The sequence below is a fragment of the Nansenia antarctica genome, assembly GCF_963989245.1.
Source record: "Nansenia antarctica genome assembly, chromosome: 19".
NCBI classification, from domain to species: domain Eukaryota; kingdom Metazoa; phylum Chordata; class Actinopteri; order Argentiniformes; family Microstomatidae; genus Nansenia; species Nansenia antarctica.
Window position 1 is genome coordinate 14,676,149 of NC_137692.1, and position 17,003 is coordinate 14,693,151.

At 41.4% G+C, this 17,003-nt stretch overlaps 1 protein-coding gene across 1 annotated transcript in view; it reads left to right on the top strand.

Annotated features, from left to right (window-relative positions):
* The window catches only part of LOC308173779 (protein-cysteine N-palmitoyltransferase HHAT-like), a 39,020-nt gene extending 25,839 nt beyond the window's left edge, over positions 1 to 13,181 (top strand). The window contains exon 12 of the mRNA XM_080548832.1: positions 13,054 to 13,181. Within this exon, the coding sequence (XP_080404958.1) occupies positions 13,054 to 13,139 (86 nt within the window). The 3' untranslated portion in view covers positions 13,140 to 13,181. The remainder of the gene's footprint in view (positions 1 to 13,053) is intronic.
* Positions 13,182 to 17,003: the final 3,822 nt, after the last annotated feature.

The window sequence follows — 17,003 nt, forward strand, 5'->3', positions numbered from 1 at the left end:
TGTACAGAGGGGGAGTGGGGATGAAGAGGTCTTAGGAGGGACAGTTAAGATGTAGTCTGAAGAGATGGGTCTTCAATCTACAGCAGAAGATGGTAGAAGAGGTCATGCTGGATATGTACGGTACTATCCACACACCTTTTGTATTTGTAAACCATTATTTTAATTAATGCTAAATTATTTCTAAATATGTCGAAAGATTTGAGAATACATGCTCTTGAATAGCCGGTAAATGACTGGTGGTTACAGGTGATTTGTCTTGGGCAGAGAATTTCCTATTTATTCATCTGATGCATATGCATAAAAAACATGATAAATTCATTAAACAGTTACAATGTATGCTAATTTGATTTATCAAAAAATCCATGCCAACATTCACAGTGAAATTCTGTCTGGTAAGAACAGTGGACATCATCATGTCATATTCAATTACTGTCTCCCCACCCACTCATTGCCGGAGACTTGCTGGGGCAGCTGTGGCGCAGGAGGTAGAGCCGCCGTCTAATGATCGCAATATTAGCTCGGCGGTTCGAGTCCCGGCTGGGCACATGCCAAGTGTCCTTGGGCAAGACACTGAACCCCAAGTTGCTCCCAATGAGGAGGAGGCTAGCGCCTCGCATGGTAGCTTGCAGCCATTGGTGTGTGAATGTGTGTGTGTGAATGGGTGAATGAGAGGCCGTTGTAAAGCGCTATATAAATTAGGCGCTATATAAGTCAGTCCATTTACCATTTACTCTGCCTCTGTGCTAATTGAAATGACCAAGTTAGCGTCCAAGACAACTAAACTTAGTAGTGGTTCTACAAAGAGTGCCCCTCAACAGAACAGTTGTACACTGAGAGTGTACCACATATTTCTTCTAAAATGAAGAACCGTAATTAAACACTTGTAATTGGCAGGTGGAGGTTCTAACCTATAGACATGCACCCATTTCCCGCCAATGAGTGAGTGCCAGTCCAACCACCCTAACAAAACACTTGCATAAATATAAGCTCAAACATAATAAAACAATAACCAGCATCACAGGCACATCAGTTAGTGAGATAATGCAACAGAAAGAACAGAAATTCACAATTACCCACAATGCCCTTGCAACAGAAGATACTCATTTGCATATTTACTAGGGAATTGTGAGTGTGAATGATCTCACTACCCAATGTACCTGTGATGTAGGTTCTTATTTGATTCTAACTGTATTACATCTGTGCTCATGTTCATGTGTTTTTGGTGTTATATATTTTATGGGACAGAACTCGGTACAGGACATGAGATTTTCAGTTACGTTAACGTATAAACGGAAGTAAATGTAACATCATATTTATTAGTACCGTAGATGCATGTAAATCTGGCCAGTTTATTTATTTCACCCTTTTTTATTTCACCCATTTTACCAGGCGAGTTGTAGCACCACCTGGTATGACATGGGGAATAGTTTCAGGGGAAGAGGGGATGAATGAACCTATCAAAAACAGGAGCTGATTCGGTGACCATGATAGTCAGAGGGCCAGATTGGGAATTTAGCCAGGAACCATGCGTTAACACACCTACTCTTGTGATAAGTGTCATGTGATATGTAGTGACTCGTTTAACGACTCATCCGAAGGACGGACACCTCCGCAAAGCAGAGTCCCATTCACTGCCCTGGGGGCTTTGGGGTCCCAAGACACAGAGGGTGGAGTGCCACCTACTGGTCCTCCAACACCTCTTCCAGCAGCCTGTTTTGATACCCCATCTAAGGACCGAGGCCTACCCTGTTTAGCTTCCCAGGCAGGCCAGCAGAGGGATGCAGGGTGGTATGGCTGCCGGCTGGGCCACTCTGTCAAGTAGCTTATTTCAGAAAGCAGCTAAATCAAAACTGTGCGTAGCAGATTTTTATTTATAATTACATGCAGTGGCGGACTCGGGCTGTTTGAAAGGCAGGGGCGAAAAGAAAAAAAAGGCACCTACTGCACAACATGGGACCCCATCAGTGCACATGGTCAAGTTTAGACCATTGGAAGGGCAGCCAATAGGGCACATCCTCTAATTTTGCCACTCAAAAGGGCACTTTAGTGTGACGTTTTTCAACTGTGGGGGCACATGGTCAAGTTTAGACCATTGGAGGGGCACCAGTGGGGCACATCCTCTCATTTTCGCCACTCAAAAGGGCACTTAAGAGAGACATTTTTCAACCGTGGGGGCACCAGGAGGGGAGGTCGCCCTCCCTGCCCCCGCCCTGAGTCCGCCAGTGATTACATGTTCACTTGACAGTGAGGATCTGATGTCAGTGGATAGCCAATTTGGCATGGAAACCAGCTAGTACCAATGTCAATGTAACAACTCATTGTAATTGCAATTTTGACTGGTGGCCACAGGGGAGCCAGAGTTCATGTGGAGCTCCTTTAAGTCATTTTCTTACATAATGTAATATTCTTACATACCATCATATCTTGATGTTGTGACTTGATATTGATTTATCACCAACATGTTTGCTAATGAATACTAGATATGATCTATGTACCGTATATGTATATAGATGCAAATGTACATGCAACTGTTCATGCCAATCAAGAGTTTAATGTTTATATATGTATAAGTCTTAGCTGCCACAAGTGTGGTACTTAAAGCAAGCGGGGGTAAAATGGAAATAGGTGTCATTTGTATGAGATCGATGCTTTTGAATCTTATATGATTTATTCATAATACCACACCCTCACTGCTGAAGTCACAGTCACAGAGATTATGAGATTATGAACCTCCATTCAACAGCACCGTTCCAGCATTCGATGCAGCCACTGATATGATTGTGCTTTTTAATAATTTGCTCAACAGTGAACATTGACCACAGGCAGATAAAACTGTACTCAGAGCCTCTAGGGAATTTTACAGTCCAATTAGAGTGCTTCATTTAATGTGTCCAGGAGCAATGAGACATGATTGTGTAGATTACATGTTATTCAGAGGCTCCACAAAGTTAAAATTCCATCAGGAATGAATGGCTTTTTATAATCCTTTCATGAAATGCATTCACTTTATTAGGTTTAGACACATACACTGATGTTTAGCATTAGTACCTGATTGTCTGTTGGGTAATGATTCACATAAACTGTAGTTTCATCTTTCCTCTGGTATTTCTACCTGATGGTCATTCAGTACAGTACAGTGTAGTCATTGTCTCCGCTACACTGATGGTGATATGATGTAATCTTTTTGATGCCCCTTCCACTGATGGGGATGTTTGACATGCAGGAAGCAAGACAGACCTCTCTAAAAATCAAAATAGGATCTGGGGGGTATTCCATCAACGTCGCTAAAGGAAAATCCAGGCTTATTCGTAAAAGTCTCGCAAGATTTATAAAAAATAAGCCTGGGTTTTGACGTTGATGGAATGCCCCCCTGAACCTCTGAAATGAGGATTCAAAGGAGTCGACATAAGCATCACAGAGCTAACAGTCCAGACATCTTTCCCTGATTGAGGTTGCAGGTTTGAATCACCTACAGTACCTCTCCACTGCCCTTTTACCTTTTAGCATACGCCTCAGGTAATTGTATCCACCTACCAGTGGCGGACTCAGGCTGTTTGAAGGGCAGGGGTGAAAAGAAAAAAAGGGCACCTACTGCACAACATGGGACCCCAATGCACATGGTCAAGTTCAGACCATTGGAAGGGCAGCCAATAGGGCACATCCTCTAATTTTCGCCACTCAAAAGGGCATTTTTGACACTCAGAAGGGCACTTAAGACAGACGTTTTTCAACCGTGGGGGCACCAGGAGGGGCGGTCGCCCCCCCTGCCCCCCTTTGAGTCTGCCAGTGACACCTACAACTGTTAGCTCGACAACCGAATTGTCACTGCTGTTTACTGACAGTACATACACACACACGTCGTTTGAGAGTAAAACAACTGCATGTGTGGATGAGAAACAGGACTCCCACTGCCCTACAGTGTACCGCAAATATCACGGAGCAAACATCTAGACAGACAAGCTCAAAAACAGATGACATGTTATTGAATATGTTGTTAGCTATTTTATAGAGATTTTATAGCTAATGCTAATGGGAAAAGCTAATTCCACTGTTCTGTTTTGCTGGTCTCCAGTGCTTAAGCAGTGTATGAATGTTGCTTACAACATCATGGATTATTTAGAAATGTTGAATTGTCAACCATTCACTACACAGTTTACATAGATTGGGCCTTTTGATGATTTCATAGTAGTGGGAAGCTGCATTTTGGCATTCTTTAAATGCAATATCGATATTGCTCATCTACTTGCTGGCTTTTTCATGTGCACTTTATAGAGTCCTCTCTGTGCTAATCAGGATACAAAAGGCAGCCATTTTGGCTAATTACAGCACTGGCAGATTAGATCCTTAATAACATGTAATCAAAGGCGACTCCAGTCTAATTACAGTACAACCCCAAACTCTCTGCTGTCTCCTCTAACAGGAAGGGTTAGGAAGGGTTACCTCGTCTGGCCATTTGTAAACATCATCTCAGACGGTGACTAGATGTGTTGACCCTACCTTAGTTATCATGATTAGTTTGCCGATGCATTGATCATAGAATAGATGGGTTTCTAAATGGTTTATATCCACTTAATAAGGGATAAGGGATTCAAAGTTTGTCATTGCACAGAGTACAACGAAATGCATTTGTGCTCTAGAGGGGGCATCTAGTCAAGGGGTCACAGCCATTATAGGTGACCCCAGAGCAATTAGGGGTTTAGTGCCTTGCTCAGGGACATTTCGATACGTGGACGCTGCGAGCTGCTGACTTTGCGATCATTAGACGCCGGCTCTACCCGTTGAGCCACACCTGCCCCACAGCCACCCCCAAGACCTAAGTCTCATTTGTTTACAAATGATTTATATACCATTAAGAGTGAAATAGTAATGCACAATAGTCACCTATTAATGACTTGTTACTTTTGGACTTACTGTGACAGGCGACACTTAAGTATTGCCTATTTTATTATATTTGTGGAAGTACCAGAAGGATACAGCACATCATACTGTGAGATAAGTGTATCGTAATGTGTTTCAGTCCTAAAACCCAAATGTTGATCCTGGATCTATCCTTGTACATAATCCTGTTCAAAGCCTGTCTTTTGCCTGGCTGTCTGCTAGAACCTTCACAGCAAGACACCTGCAGCTCAGAGGAACACTCCACATGAGCTGTGAGCTGGGCTTATGTTGTCTCACACGATGGAATTAAGTGAAATTAAGACATGCATCCATTTCTATGTCTGTTTCCCTCTTTTTAAAATCTATTGTCTACCTATCCCTTTCCTCTTTTTGTTATTGTAGCCTATCCCTCTGTTTACTCTTAAGTTTCCCTGTGATTTCACACTCAATCAGTTTGTGTTTGTTACAATGTTTGTGGTACAGTATTTTCTTACAAAAAGATCAATTGATCCATTCATTTGCCAGAGCGTCTGTTATATATAGAATGTATTGAATTGAAGGACTCTTTAAAGGGGAGATCCGGGACACACAGCAAAGCGGCCTCTCCCTTTTACCCTTTTACAGCTGGGGAATGGGGCTGAAGAAATGTTACCACTCTCAAATTCATAGACTGAGCAATGGCTGCATGGACGGATCATCCATGAGATCAACATTTTAGTTAGAACCATGTTTTGAAGTTGCACACAATGGGAGTAAGACAAGCTTTTATTTTGGGTTCTGATGGGGTAAGATTGATAGTTGAACCAAAGATAGTATGTATATATATAGTATCTATATGTAGTATGTATATATAATATGTATATATAGTATCTATATATAATATGTATATACAGTATAGTATACTAGAGATATGCTACTCCCTTGATTCACTATTGGTTTTGTGAGAGACAAGATAGCACCAGTCCCACATGGGGATACAGTTCTGACCAATTAGCATGCAGTTATAGATTAACCTTATCGACAGTTGGCATTGCTAGGGGTGTGTTGCTAAGATCTTGTCTTTCTAAGATCATGTCTTTCATGTCTTTCTTACGCCGTTTCTGTAGCAACTGTGGAAGACTAAAGCTAGGAATGCTAAGACAGAGACAAGACAGAGACGAGACAGAGACATCTGAAACTGTATTTCAGATCTACTGTACACACAGCACCTTTAACCACTGGATCTAACATGGTGAATAGAACACCAACATGTCAATATCTGTCAACTAACCTGGTTGAACATGTACAATGTCTGGAAGGTTGATAAATGGTACATGAAACACAAAACTCTTGCTCTTTACAGTTTTACATAATTGTTTTAATTACATAATGGATGTCATTTGATTCACATTAAGACCCTTGAGGATGTTGCCATAGTCAGTTTTCATTTAAATTCATAATTCAATTTTAGAGGGTTATGCTGGAATAATATGCCTACTAAGACATTTTATGATATGATTTTATTTATTGATAAAGACCTTTAAGACTGAATTCACAACAGTCACTAGACAGTCAGATTGTCTGGCCAGAAGCAACACATTGACGACCTGATTACACAATGAAACCAGTTCCTCTACTTGTCTTCCTGTGCCACACATTTGAATATATGCAATCGCCCTTCTGTGTTCCATAGTCTGTCCTTGACCCTAGAAACTCAGGACAATGTTGAGCCACACCAGAGTGATTGCCCTGCTATTGTTCACTCTGGTGCCATCATTCCTTACCTTTGTTATACTGTAGGAAGGAAGGGAGAGCCAGATTCCCCCATACCCTTTATCCCTCTTCCTCTCCATCAATGTACAATACCACACCCCTTGTTAGTGATTGGTTTGACCTCAACTGAGGGCGGATTTGTAATCTAAGTGGATAAAAAGAGATGTGACCAGGTATCTCGACTTTCCTGAGGACATTTCACTGTCAGGCTTGCCTGACATGCTTGTAAACTGTTCTCCTTTTGCAAAAGTATATTAACTACCTTTTCCTATGCAATTTGAAATGAAGCAGGCTGCCTTTTGATTCTATATTTAGATATTTCTACGACAGGGTACACAGAACACACTCAAAAGAGCCAGGGAAAATGTGGTATTGAGAAATGTAAACCTACATTCTGGGAAGCAAATATCGCACTACCTTCTTGCCTCCTATCCCACCTGCTTTCTCTCATTGTAGCAGCTGGAGCTTGTCACAGGCAGTTTACTGGTCTGCTCTTAAAGACAGATCCACAGAATGGCTTTTAGTGCTGTCCGGATAATCTGATATGAATCTATGAGTGTGTTTAAACCTTCCTTTCGCAATCTTAGGGTAATAGAGGAAAGTGTGCCCATTGTTATGTTGAGCTGCAGTCACCCCGGTGCAGCTCCTAAATAAGTGTCTGCACATCTCATTCTGTCTGTAACACAGCCCTGTCTCTTAAAACAATGCGTGTGCGTGCCGTGTGCGTGTGTGTGCGTGCGTGTGTGCGTGCGTGCGTGTGTGTGTGTGTCTGTTTGTTTGTGTCTCTGTCTCTGTCTAGACTCTACGTGTGTGCGTGTGTGTAAGGTAGTTAAAAGTTGTATAGGTAACCATTATCTTGGGCAGATTGATTGCAAAGACTTAAATGTTGCATTAGGAAGTGAAGTACTTTGTATAATGCAAATTCTTAAGTTATTTTCTCAGCGGGGTACTATTCCTTATCACACATCACAATTATCACCTGTAGTTGTCTCAGTTGTGCAATATCCAAATCATTGATCTGTTTTGCAGCCAAATGTTGCACAGTGATGATACATGTTGTATTATCACTGTCCTGCAGAAAATGTATATTCTAAATATTCACTTTCCCTGTTGTCTACTGATGCACAATGTAAAACACAATGTGCAATGATTGATTGTAGCCATTTTGAGCAAAGCGGTCCCATACTGTGGATGATAATGAAGACCATTCAGTTACCAGAGCTACTGGGGTGACTTGGGCATGGTGCCAGGATTGGTGTTGTTGCTCATGTGGTGCCCTAGAGCAAAGGTGCAAGAGGTCCTTTAAAGCCAATTTACACCTTCAGGAATGGTTGTTTATTAACAAGCAGACTTTATACTGTGTTCATCATTTTCAGTTCTTGTTCTATATTGATGTGGAGATTGTTAGTCTTGTAGGTTTTCGGGAGAGACTTGTACTGTGTCCTGTATCCAATATCTAGACATATAGGGCCCTATTATGCACTTCATCAATAAGACAAGGCGGTAGATCTAAACTTAAGACGTGGAGGCGTGGTCAAGGCCACTTTGCTATTATGCGTGCTGTAGTGGGCGCCTAAAACCCGGCGCTAAGCAAAGAAATTAGTCATGGGTGTGTTTTGGGCGTCTTCTCAATCAACCCAATCAGCGTGCCAGGTGCCATTCCCTTTAAGAACCGGCTGCGTTGAGTCATTAGCGCTATGCTATTATGGAAGTCCTGAGAAGGAGGTCAGCGCGCTTCTCTGCCTCTCCCTTCTGAAATAAAGCATTTATACTGTGACCGTAATTGACGTCTTGCCGTGGAGCCACGTGCGTGTTCATGTGTGCCCACATGCATGCGCAAACCGCGGAGGCGCGCTCGTGTTTCAAAACGTGCATGAAGTCTAAACTTAAGAACTTTTCAAACCACTTCTTAGCGATAGGAGCAAAGTCAGATCGCATAATAGCAGGGGCGCCTAGTGCACTTCATTAACATATGAACACTCCCACAATGAGCAATATATGCACGGGAGTTTTACGTCTTATGTGTGGGCGCCTATCGACACCTGCATAATAGCAGTAGTGCGTATGAAGCGCATAATAAGGGTGGCGGTAGGTCTTAACCTGGCGGTGCGTCTTAATTAACACTTAAGACGGCAAGTTAAGAAGTGCATAATAGGGCCCATACTCTCTGTGCACTGAGTTACTTATCAGAACAAATAGAAGGATGGATATGTTTCTTCAGAGACTTTCTTCCTGTGTAAAAAGTGTAACATCCTGGTCCTGGAAAAGCTGGAAAAGTCTCAGCTTAATAATGCATCTGCCAACACAACCAAAATAGAGAAGGTGATGTTATTCTGAAGGTTCAAATTTAGATTACTGAGCGGATGTCATTTCCTGAAATATGCATTTGCCAAGTACTGTAGTTTCCCTCCCGTAAAACAGCTAGAGCTAAACCAGAGCCAGCGCGTTTCTCCTGCTTTCGTCTAAATAGCTTAATGGTGTTGGCTGAAGTACAAGGTTTCATGTTAGTGATGAATGGGAAAAGTCTAGCATTACATTTAAAATGGATCATTTGGCTATACTTTGACCCAATACCATTCTAGACCATGTCACACTCTCATAACTGATTGTTTACAGAGTGCCTCCTTTTCCCCCCCCCGTAGTGTCCTGCTTTTTTTCCGTGCTGCAAGTATAACATTTTAATTAGGAATGCTGACAGGTCCAGTGCATGATCCACGGCCTTGCATCCATCACTAGAGAGAGAGAGAGAGAGAGAGAGAGAGAGAGAGAGAGAGAGAGAGAGAGAGAGAGAGAGAGAGAGAGAGAGAGAGAGAGAGAGAGAGAGAGAGAGAGAGAGAGAGAGAGAGAGAGAGAGAGAGAGAGAGAGAGACAGAGAGAGAGACAGAGAGACAGAGAGAGAGAGACAGAGAGACAGAGAGAGACTGTGAGACTGTAAATTTGTAGCCTCTGTCGTCTTTAACCCAGACCTCCATAACAGGTATCCTACTGACATTGGGAGTCACCCGTGTATCACAGAGAGAGGACACCTGGGACCTGCTCTTCTAGTGGTATTCCTGGTATAGTTAACAAGCAGATGGGAGTTTTCTCTACCAACAGACTGGCCTAATGTGGCTGGCATGAGTGAGCCTCACACACACTCACAAAAAGCAGTGCATTGATTTCCCTACAGACGGATCATACCCATGTAATGAAGCTGTGGCTCCTGAGCATTTGTCCACACGTGCGCCTTTGCTCTGCTGCGCTGCAGTGTTGCATGGAGGGGCTGGCTATTGATTAGCAGGAGAGAGAAAAAAAACAAGAAAGCGAGAGGACTGCAAATACAGTCCATGTTTATGTATCAGGCAAAGGTTTCAGATAAGTGGGGATAAAAGTGCAAAAGGTTTAGATTAGATTCAAGCTTTTTTCAAATTGCACAGAGTACAACGAAATGTATTTATGTATTTTTTGCTCTAGGCACAGGGTCTGCCATAGTCAGCGGGCCATGGAGCAATTAGGGGTTAAGTGCCTTGCTCAAGTGCACAATGGCAGTGGTAGGCATCTTAGATATGATGGCAAGAAATGTCACTTAAACCCTACATAAAATGTACAGATATCGTTGTAAAAACAATCCAGGAGTGTGGGAGAGAGAAACATGTAATGAAGTCATCTATTTAGGCACCAAAAAAGTTGGTGGAGGAACATCTTCTCAAAATAACAGATTGCACAACAAAAAGAGCAGGCAACACATTAAGACTGTCTGGGTCTGGCTGAGGAAAAATAATTGGTTGTCCGCAAAAGCCTGCTCTTATTGAACAAATCCGATGTCTGCTGTCACAAAGCCTAGTGTCATAGTGATATGATTGAAAAGATGTCTAACTCTGAATAATGATCTAAGGGCAATGTAATCCAAGATAATTTATGGTTATCGGCTGGACTAGGAAAGTCAAAAGCTTTCAGTCAGAGAAGGATGGTTTAGGAAATACTAAATACACCTTGCACCTTGTGTTTTTGGGCTCTGTTTTGCTATAATTATTATATAATAATAATTGATATAATAATATATATACAGTATATAATATATATATAATTTGCTGAAACACTTATCCACGTCTTCATAACTTCCCAACTCGACTACTGCAACAGCATCCTCTACGGTTTGCCTAATAACATCCTAAACAAATTCCAATACGTCCAGAACTCTGCTGCCCGTCTGCTCACCTCCACTCGCTGCCGTGACCACATCACCCCTGTCCTCCAAAACCTACACTGGCTCCCGGTCAAATTCAAGATCCAATTCAAAATCCTACTCACCACTTACAAAGCCATCAACAATCTGGCCCCCTCCTACCTTGCCGACCTCGTCCCCCTCCACACCCTCTCCCGTTGCCTCAGGTCTGACGACCAAACCACCCTCAAGACCACCAGGGCCAAGCTCCGGACCTGGGGCGATAGGGCCTTTTCAGCCGCAGCCCCTCCTACCTTGCCGACCTCGTCCCCCTCCACACCCCCTCCCGTTGCCTCAGGTCTGACGACCAAACCACTCTCAAGACCACCAGGACCAAGCTCCGGACCTGGGGCGATAGGGCCTTTTCAGCTGCAGCCCCTCCTGCCTTGCCGACCTCGTCCCCCTCCACACCCCCTCCCGTTGCCTCAGGTCTGACGACCAAACCACTCTCAAGACCACCAGGACCAAGCTCCGGACCTGGGGCGATAGGGCCTTTTCAGCCGCAGCCCCGTCCCTCTGGAACGCCCTCCCCAACCACATCAGACAGGCCAACACCCTCCCAACATTTAAACAGGCCCTCAAAATCCACCTCTTCAAGCTTGCCATCACCAGTTAACCCTCTCCCCTTCCCCTTCCCATGTGTCCCCAGCACTACCTTAACCTTGTCTTTTTATTATTACTACTTTCAGTTTGTAAAGCGTCTTTGAGTGTCTAGAAAAGCTCTATATAAGTCTAATGTATTATTATTATTATCATTATTATTGTTATTATTATTATTATAACGGAATGGTAATTACAATGCAGTATAGCTGTAATGATATGTGCTATCTGTAGTCACAACACATTCTATTATACTTTATACTTGGTCAGGGCTGTTTTGTTGCACACAGCAATGCAACGAATACTTTTTTATTTAACCTTTAACCAAACCAGTCAATTAACAACACATTCTTATTGACAATGTCGGCCTGGCAAGTAACAAATTACTGTCTTAAGTTGAAACAGCATCCATGTTGTTTACTCTATACTGTATTATAGGTATAGGTTACACTATACTGTATTATAGGTATAGGTTACACTATACTGTATTATAGGTATAGGTTACACTATACTGTATTATAGGTATAGTGTTATAATTATCAACCCATCTCCAAAGCTGCTTTGTATCATGCCCCTGTGCACTCAAATGTATATTGTGGAAATATTTTGTTCTATATTGATGACAATTTTGTCTGAATCCCACTATCAGTATGGGGCAGGTATGTACTGTATTTGCTTTGTATGTGTATTGAAACACATTGCCGAACCCAATTTTTTACATATGTTTTTTACATATGTGTTATAGTAATCATAGCAATTATATTCAAGCTGTACAATAGAGTTTGGATATGGTGTTATGGTCTGAACTCTGTGGGTTAAGTACAGTATCAAATGATCAGCTCCTTCTCTCAGAAGAGCAGAGTCAAAGCTTCTTTAACTGTTCCTTGGATCTTTTCAAATACCCATTAATTGATCATCACAGTCTTCCTGTTCTTGAATGACCCCTGACCCCGCCACCTCCTATATTGATCTTGCTATGATGTGGCACATTTTGGGGAAAAACATTGGATTACACTTCGATTTATTTGATGTTCATTAAGACAACTACCACTGGTACCCGGTAGTTATCTATTATGGTAAATTGTGTTTTCGAGGTAGAAAATGTCCATTGTTGATCACATTGTTTCTTTGTAAATACGAGGTAAGTACTAGTTAAGATCGGGCTGTAAAAAAATAAAATAAACACTATCGAAATGAATCAAATAACAATGGAAATGTCAATATTACACCTGCACTTCTTTCCCAAAAAATGTATTTGCCTGTTATTAGTTTTTTTTACTTTTGCCTTGGTCGTCCAAGAATGTTTGTGCTATTAGCCAACTCACATGACTGTTGTTGTCATGTCAAACAGTCTTGTCTCACATCAACCTTTTGTATATTCTATCATGAAGGAGCGCAAAAGTACTTGAATGAAACCACTCATAAAATAGTGGCCAGACAGTTTGGCGGAACCACGTGATAGGAGTTTGCTAATAGCTAGCTAAAACAGCAACAAACATTCTCATGAGACCAGTGTTCTGAGTGTTCATGAGACCAGTGTTCTGAGTGTTCATGAGACCAGTGTTCTGAGTGTTCTGAGTGTTCCGGGCCTCTAACGATCTCCTTGTCTTTCTCTCCAGGTTGGTCTACTGTGGCTCCACCCATGTTGGCCTTCCTGTACTGCTTTGCTCAGATTGGATTGGAGTGGGAGCGCAACCCACCATGAGTCTTCCCACAGTGCGTTTGGAGTGAGAAAACCCCTGAGACGACCTGCTCGTGAGTGCGTGTATGGAGAAGATCACTGGACAAATGTATGGGGAAACAACTGCTGCTGTTCATAGCGAAGCAATGCCTCTATTTATGTGAAAACATAGGAGTTCAGTCACAATACTCGCCCACTTTAAGTGATAGTACGTTGTTGTTAAACCCTTTGAGTCATACACGCCACAGATACAGGATTGACCATAAAACAGGCTTTAGAGAGAGCCTATCATGGTGCTGATCACAGCGTCATGAGAGCAAGAGAGGACGGTCCTCTTCAGTTGTCTGTTTCACTGACCGTATTCTTATATTCCATCCTTGGAGCCCATATTTATTCATTTCTTTTCCATCTGTGAACTGCCAAGTACAGCATGTCACAGAAAGGGTTGAAACCAGCAAGGTGTATTCCTTTGATTCGCTTCCAGGTTAGAATTAGCCCCTGTTAATCCCGTATCTGTCTCATAGGGATCATCAGATCTGTGCTGCTAAATCAGATTAGCGCGCAGGGTCAGGGGCAAAAACCTCTTTGAGTAGCGCAACTCTGAAAGGACTTAGATGCGTCTGCAAAGTAACAAGCTCAGCCAATAGAATACATCTGCGTTACATCTTAAATATCTTATGATAAGAGATGCAACCCTATTAGTGAGGGATTACCAGTGCTGCAAAAATAATTTCATCACGTGTAACGGCTTCAAAGGGGCCCATCCATCTTTTGTGCGATAGTGTTTAATGATGTGCCAAGTGTCCACTCTTGCAGAGGCAATCTGCCCAGTGAACCAGCTCTAATCTGCCCAGTGAACCAGCTCTAATCTGTGTCAGTGACCTCGACCCTGGATCTCACTGGATCTCTTTTGTCTTGTTTCACACTCTTTAAAAAAATGTAATCTCTCTCCCTCTCTCTCTTTTGATCACTGTCTTTTTTGGTCTCTCTCATTTCCTCCACCAGGGTATAAGTGTTCATTAATTTGTATGTAATGTTTTGGGCACTAGCATGAAGTAAACATTCCCACCTCTAAAGCCAACATGTACTGTAATTTATTTTTATTTTTAATAATAATAAATAAAAAATCGTCTTTCAACTAGCACGACGACTGCCAATGGCCCCAGGACTGAGCCTAGATTACTTTTTCCTGCTATGACTAGTGGATAGATGATTCACTTACTTACTTAGTGAAATGTATTGATTGTAAGTCGCTTTGGAATAAGGCGTCTGCTAAATGCCCACAATTTAAATGTAATGTGCTGTATAATGTAACATAACTTTTTTATTACTATAAACTTTTTTATTACTATAAACTCATATATTGTGTTGTCCTTTGTGGCAAAATGTCAACACTCAGAATGTCTGGCAATAACACACAATGAAACGAACAAACCCCTTCAAAGTGAACATTCAAAGGATATGTATAAAATATTTATTATTATAAATAATTGTGTACATTTTTGTTTACAAATAACATTGGTTGTGCTTACAATTATTACATTTATCATCACAGTATGAATATAGTGACATGTGCATAAATCACATTAATATCCATATATATTTGTTTCTATACTTTATTTCTCTCTCTCCTAAAGCCTCAATCTGTAATTGGTGAAGTGGCATATTGGCTGCCCTCTCACTCAGGCCAAACAACAAGAGAACATGGGGCTGTCCTTCAGTAAAAGTAACCAGAGAGACTGTTTCACTACAAAACTACTAGTTTGAGGTTTTAGCAGCACACTGACCATGTGTACCGCTTGTTGTGTCCACCCCTCCTCTGACTGATCTGAGTAGAAAAGAGAGATGCTCACCACACTGGTATGCTGCTAGAATACTTGTGTTCATTTAAACATGTGAGGGCAGTCGACTAGCCTCTGGTTACTTCTGAAGCATAACACATTTGCTTGTTGTGCTAATTTGCCATTGCATTAATAGTGGACTGGGGCTTTAACACGACATTCCAAAGCAGTACGTACATACATTGTAATACAAGGCAGCTCCCCTGAGCTGACCACAAAAATAGTTCCAAGTTGTTCAAGTTGTTATTATTCATGCTCATGTGTTTAAGGAGTGCAAAAGGATCATGTTTTTTTTGGGTGCATGACAGGACAAAAGGTGTAGGGTGGCACTTTACACAAGGGTGTACATGATTAGGTTTCACTGGCTCGACTCGTGCAGGAGGGATTATCTGAATACCTGGCCAGATGCTATGGAACAGGGCTCTCTGTCTTACTGTTGTCTTCTGTGATGTCAGTACAATATACATTCACACTGAAAGGGGGTAATTCAGTCATGCCAGGTTAAACAACGATTTACTCTACATATTTGTTATCAAGTAGTACACTTGTAATAGATGCAATGGATTGTATTAATGCAGTTGGCATGATTTGTATGAGTGGCATGTTGTAGTCATAACCCCGCTCAGTCATTTCAGATTTGAACACCTTACAGAATAATTCATGTTTAAATGCGAGCAATATGGACCAAATGGCTTTTTTTTCTCTTTTTATTTTTTACCCATGGCCAGTTTGAGAGACGTAACTACTTAATAAAAGCATGCAAAAGAAATGTGCGCTTCGTAATGCATAGAGTACAGTCTAATGTTAACCCAACATCCCTTCCTAGGCGTTGGACTATAATCAACCATACAGTACTATACTGCATGTCAACTTTTAATTTGAAAAATCAACAGCTTATCTTTCTACTTTTCACTTCTCAGTATCACAGAGATGAACAAATACATTCTATTAACAGATCAATGTTAATGCACAATTATTAATTATATTATTGCAACAGCAACACATACAATCACCTTATTCTCATCTTGAATTTCATCAGGGGCTCATGTTGGTGCCTACTGTATATAGTGTCATATATATATATATATATATATATATATATATATATATATATATATATGTCTTATGTCTGCATTTGTGTCCCGCCAATAATGGTCACCAAGGTATGCAGAATTCAGAACAAACATAAACAAAAAAGAATATCTGGAGAGGATCGCAAGATACTATAACAATTACTATTACCTTCCTAATTATTGCTTAGTTAGCCTGACACTCCATTGCATGGGTTAGTACTGTGTGGTTGAAAGACAAACGTAGCAACATTCATATGTCATAGTTGTCATCACATATGTCATAGTTCACACTCCAATCTGTTGATTGAAGACTTTTGAACGAAACACTGTGATGGAGTGCTGCTGTTTCAGTTGATTGTTTTTTACCCAAAGAAAAAGTCTGTACTTCTCTAGTCTAGCCAAGGTTAGAGCTAGAACACGTTGCTAGGAACACTAGCAAAACAGACAGAGTATTGATTCTGTTCTGAGTATGTTTTAGCTTTCAAAAAAAGATTGTACAATTTCAAAACACTTTACTGGACAAAGTTAAATAAAACCTTTTTTTATTATTGCCAATTGCAACACCACAAGCATATTGGTGGCTAAACTGAGGTAACCGATTTCAAAACACTGGTATGGTTTAAAAGTATCCTACCTGCAACAAAGACGAGGAGTCGAGATTAGTCATATCGACACAACATGTGTTTGCCTAACACAACGTCTAGAAATCTGTCACAACTAGTTTGCCTTGGTAAAACAAAAAAAATGGGTAATGTGCTGCATGTGGGGGTAGGGTTCAGAAAAAGGGTAACTGAGAATCAGAATGGACACTTTCCTTTCCTATTATCAGATATTTTTGAGACAGTTAGAAATTAACAGGTGTAACAAACAAGAGGGGCAGCATGTGGGAAATTCACTTCAATCAACTTGCAGGGATAAGGATTAGATGTGGAAAAGTAAACGCTGAGCAGTGCTGAGTAGGTGCATTCAATTAA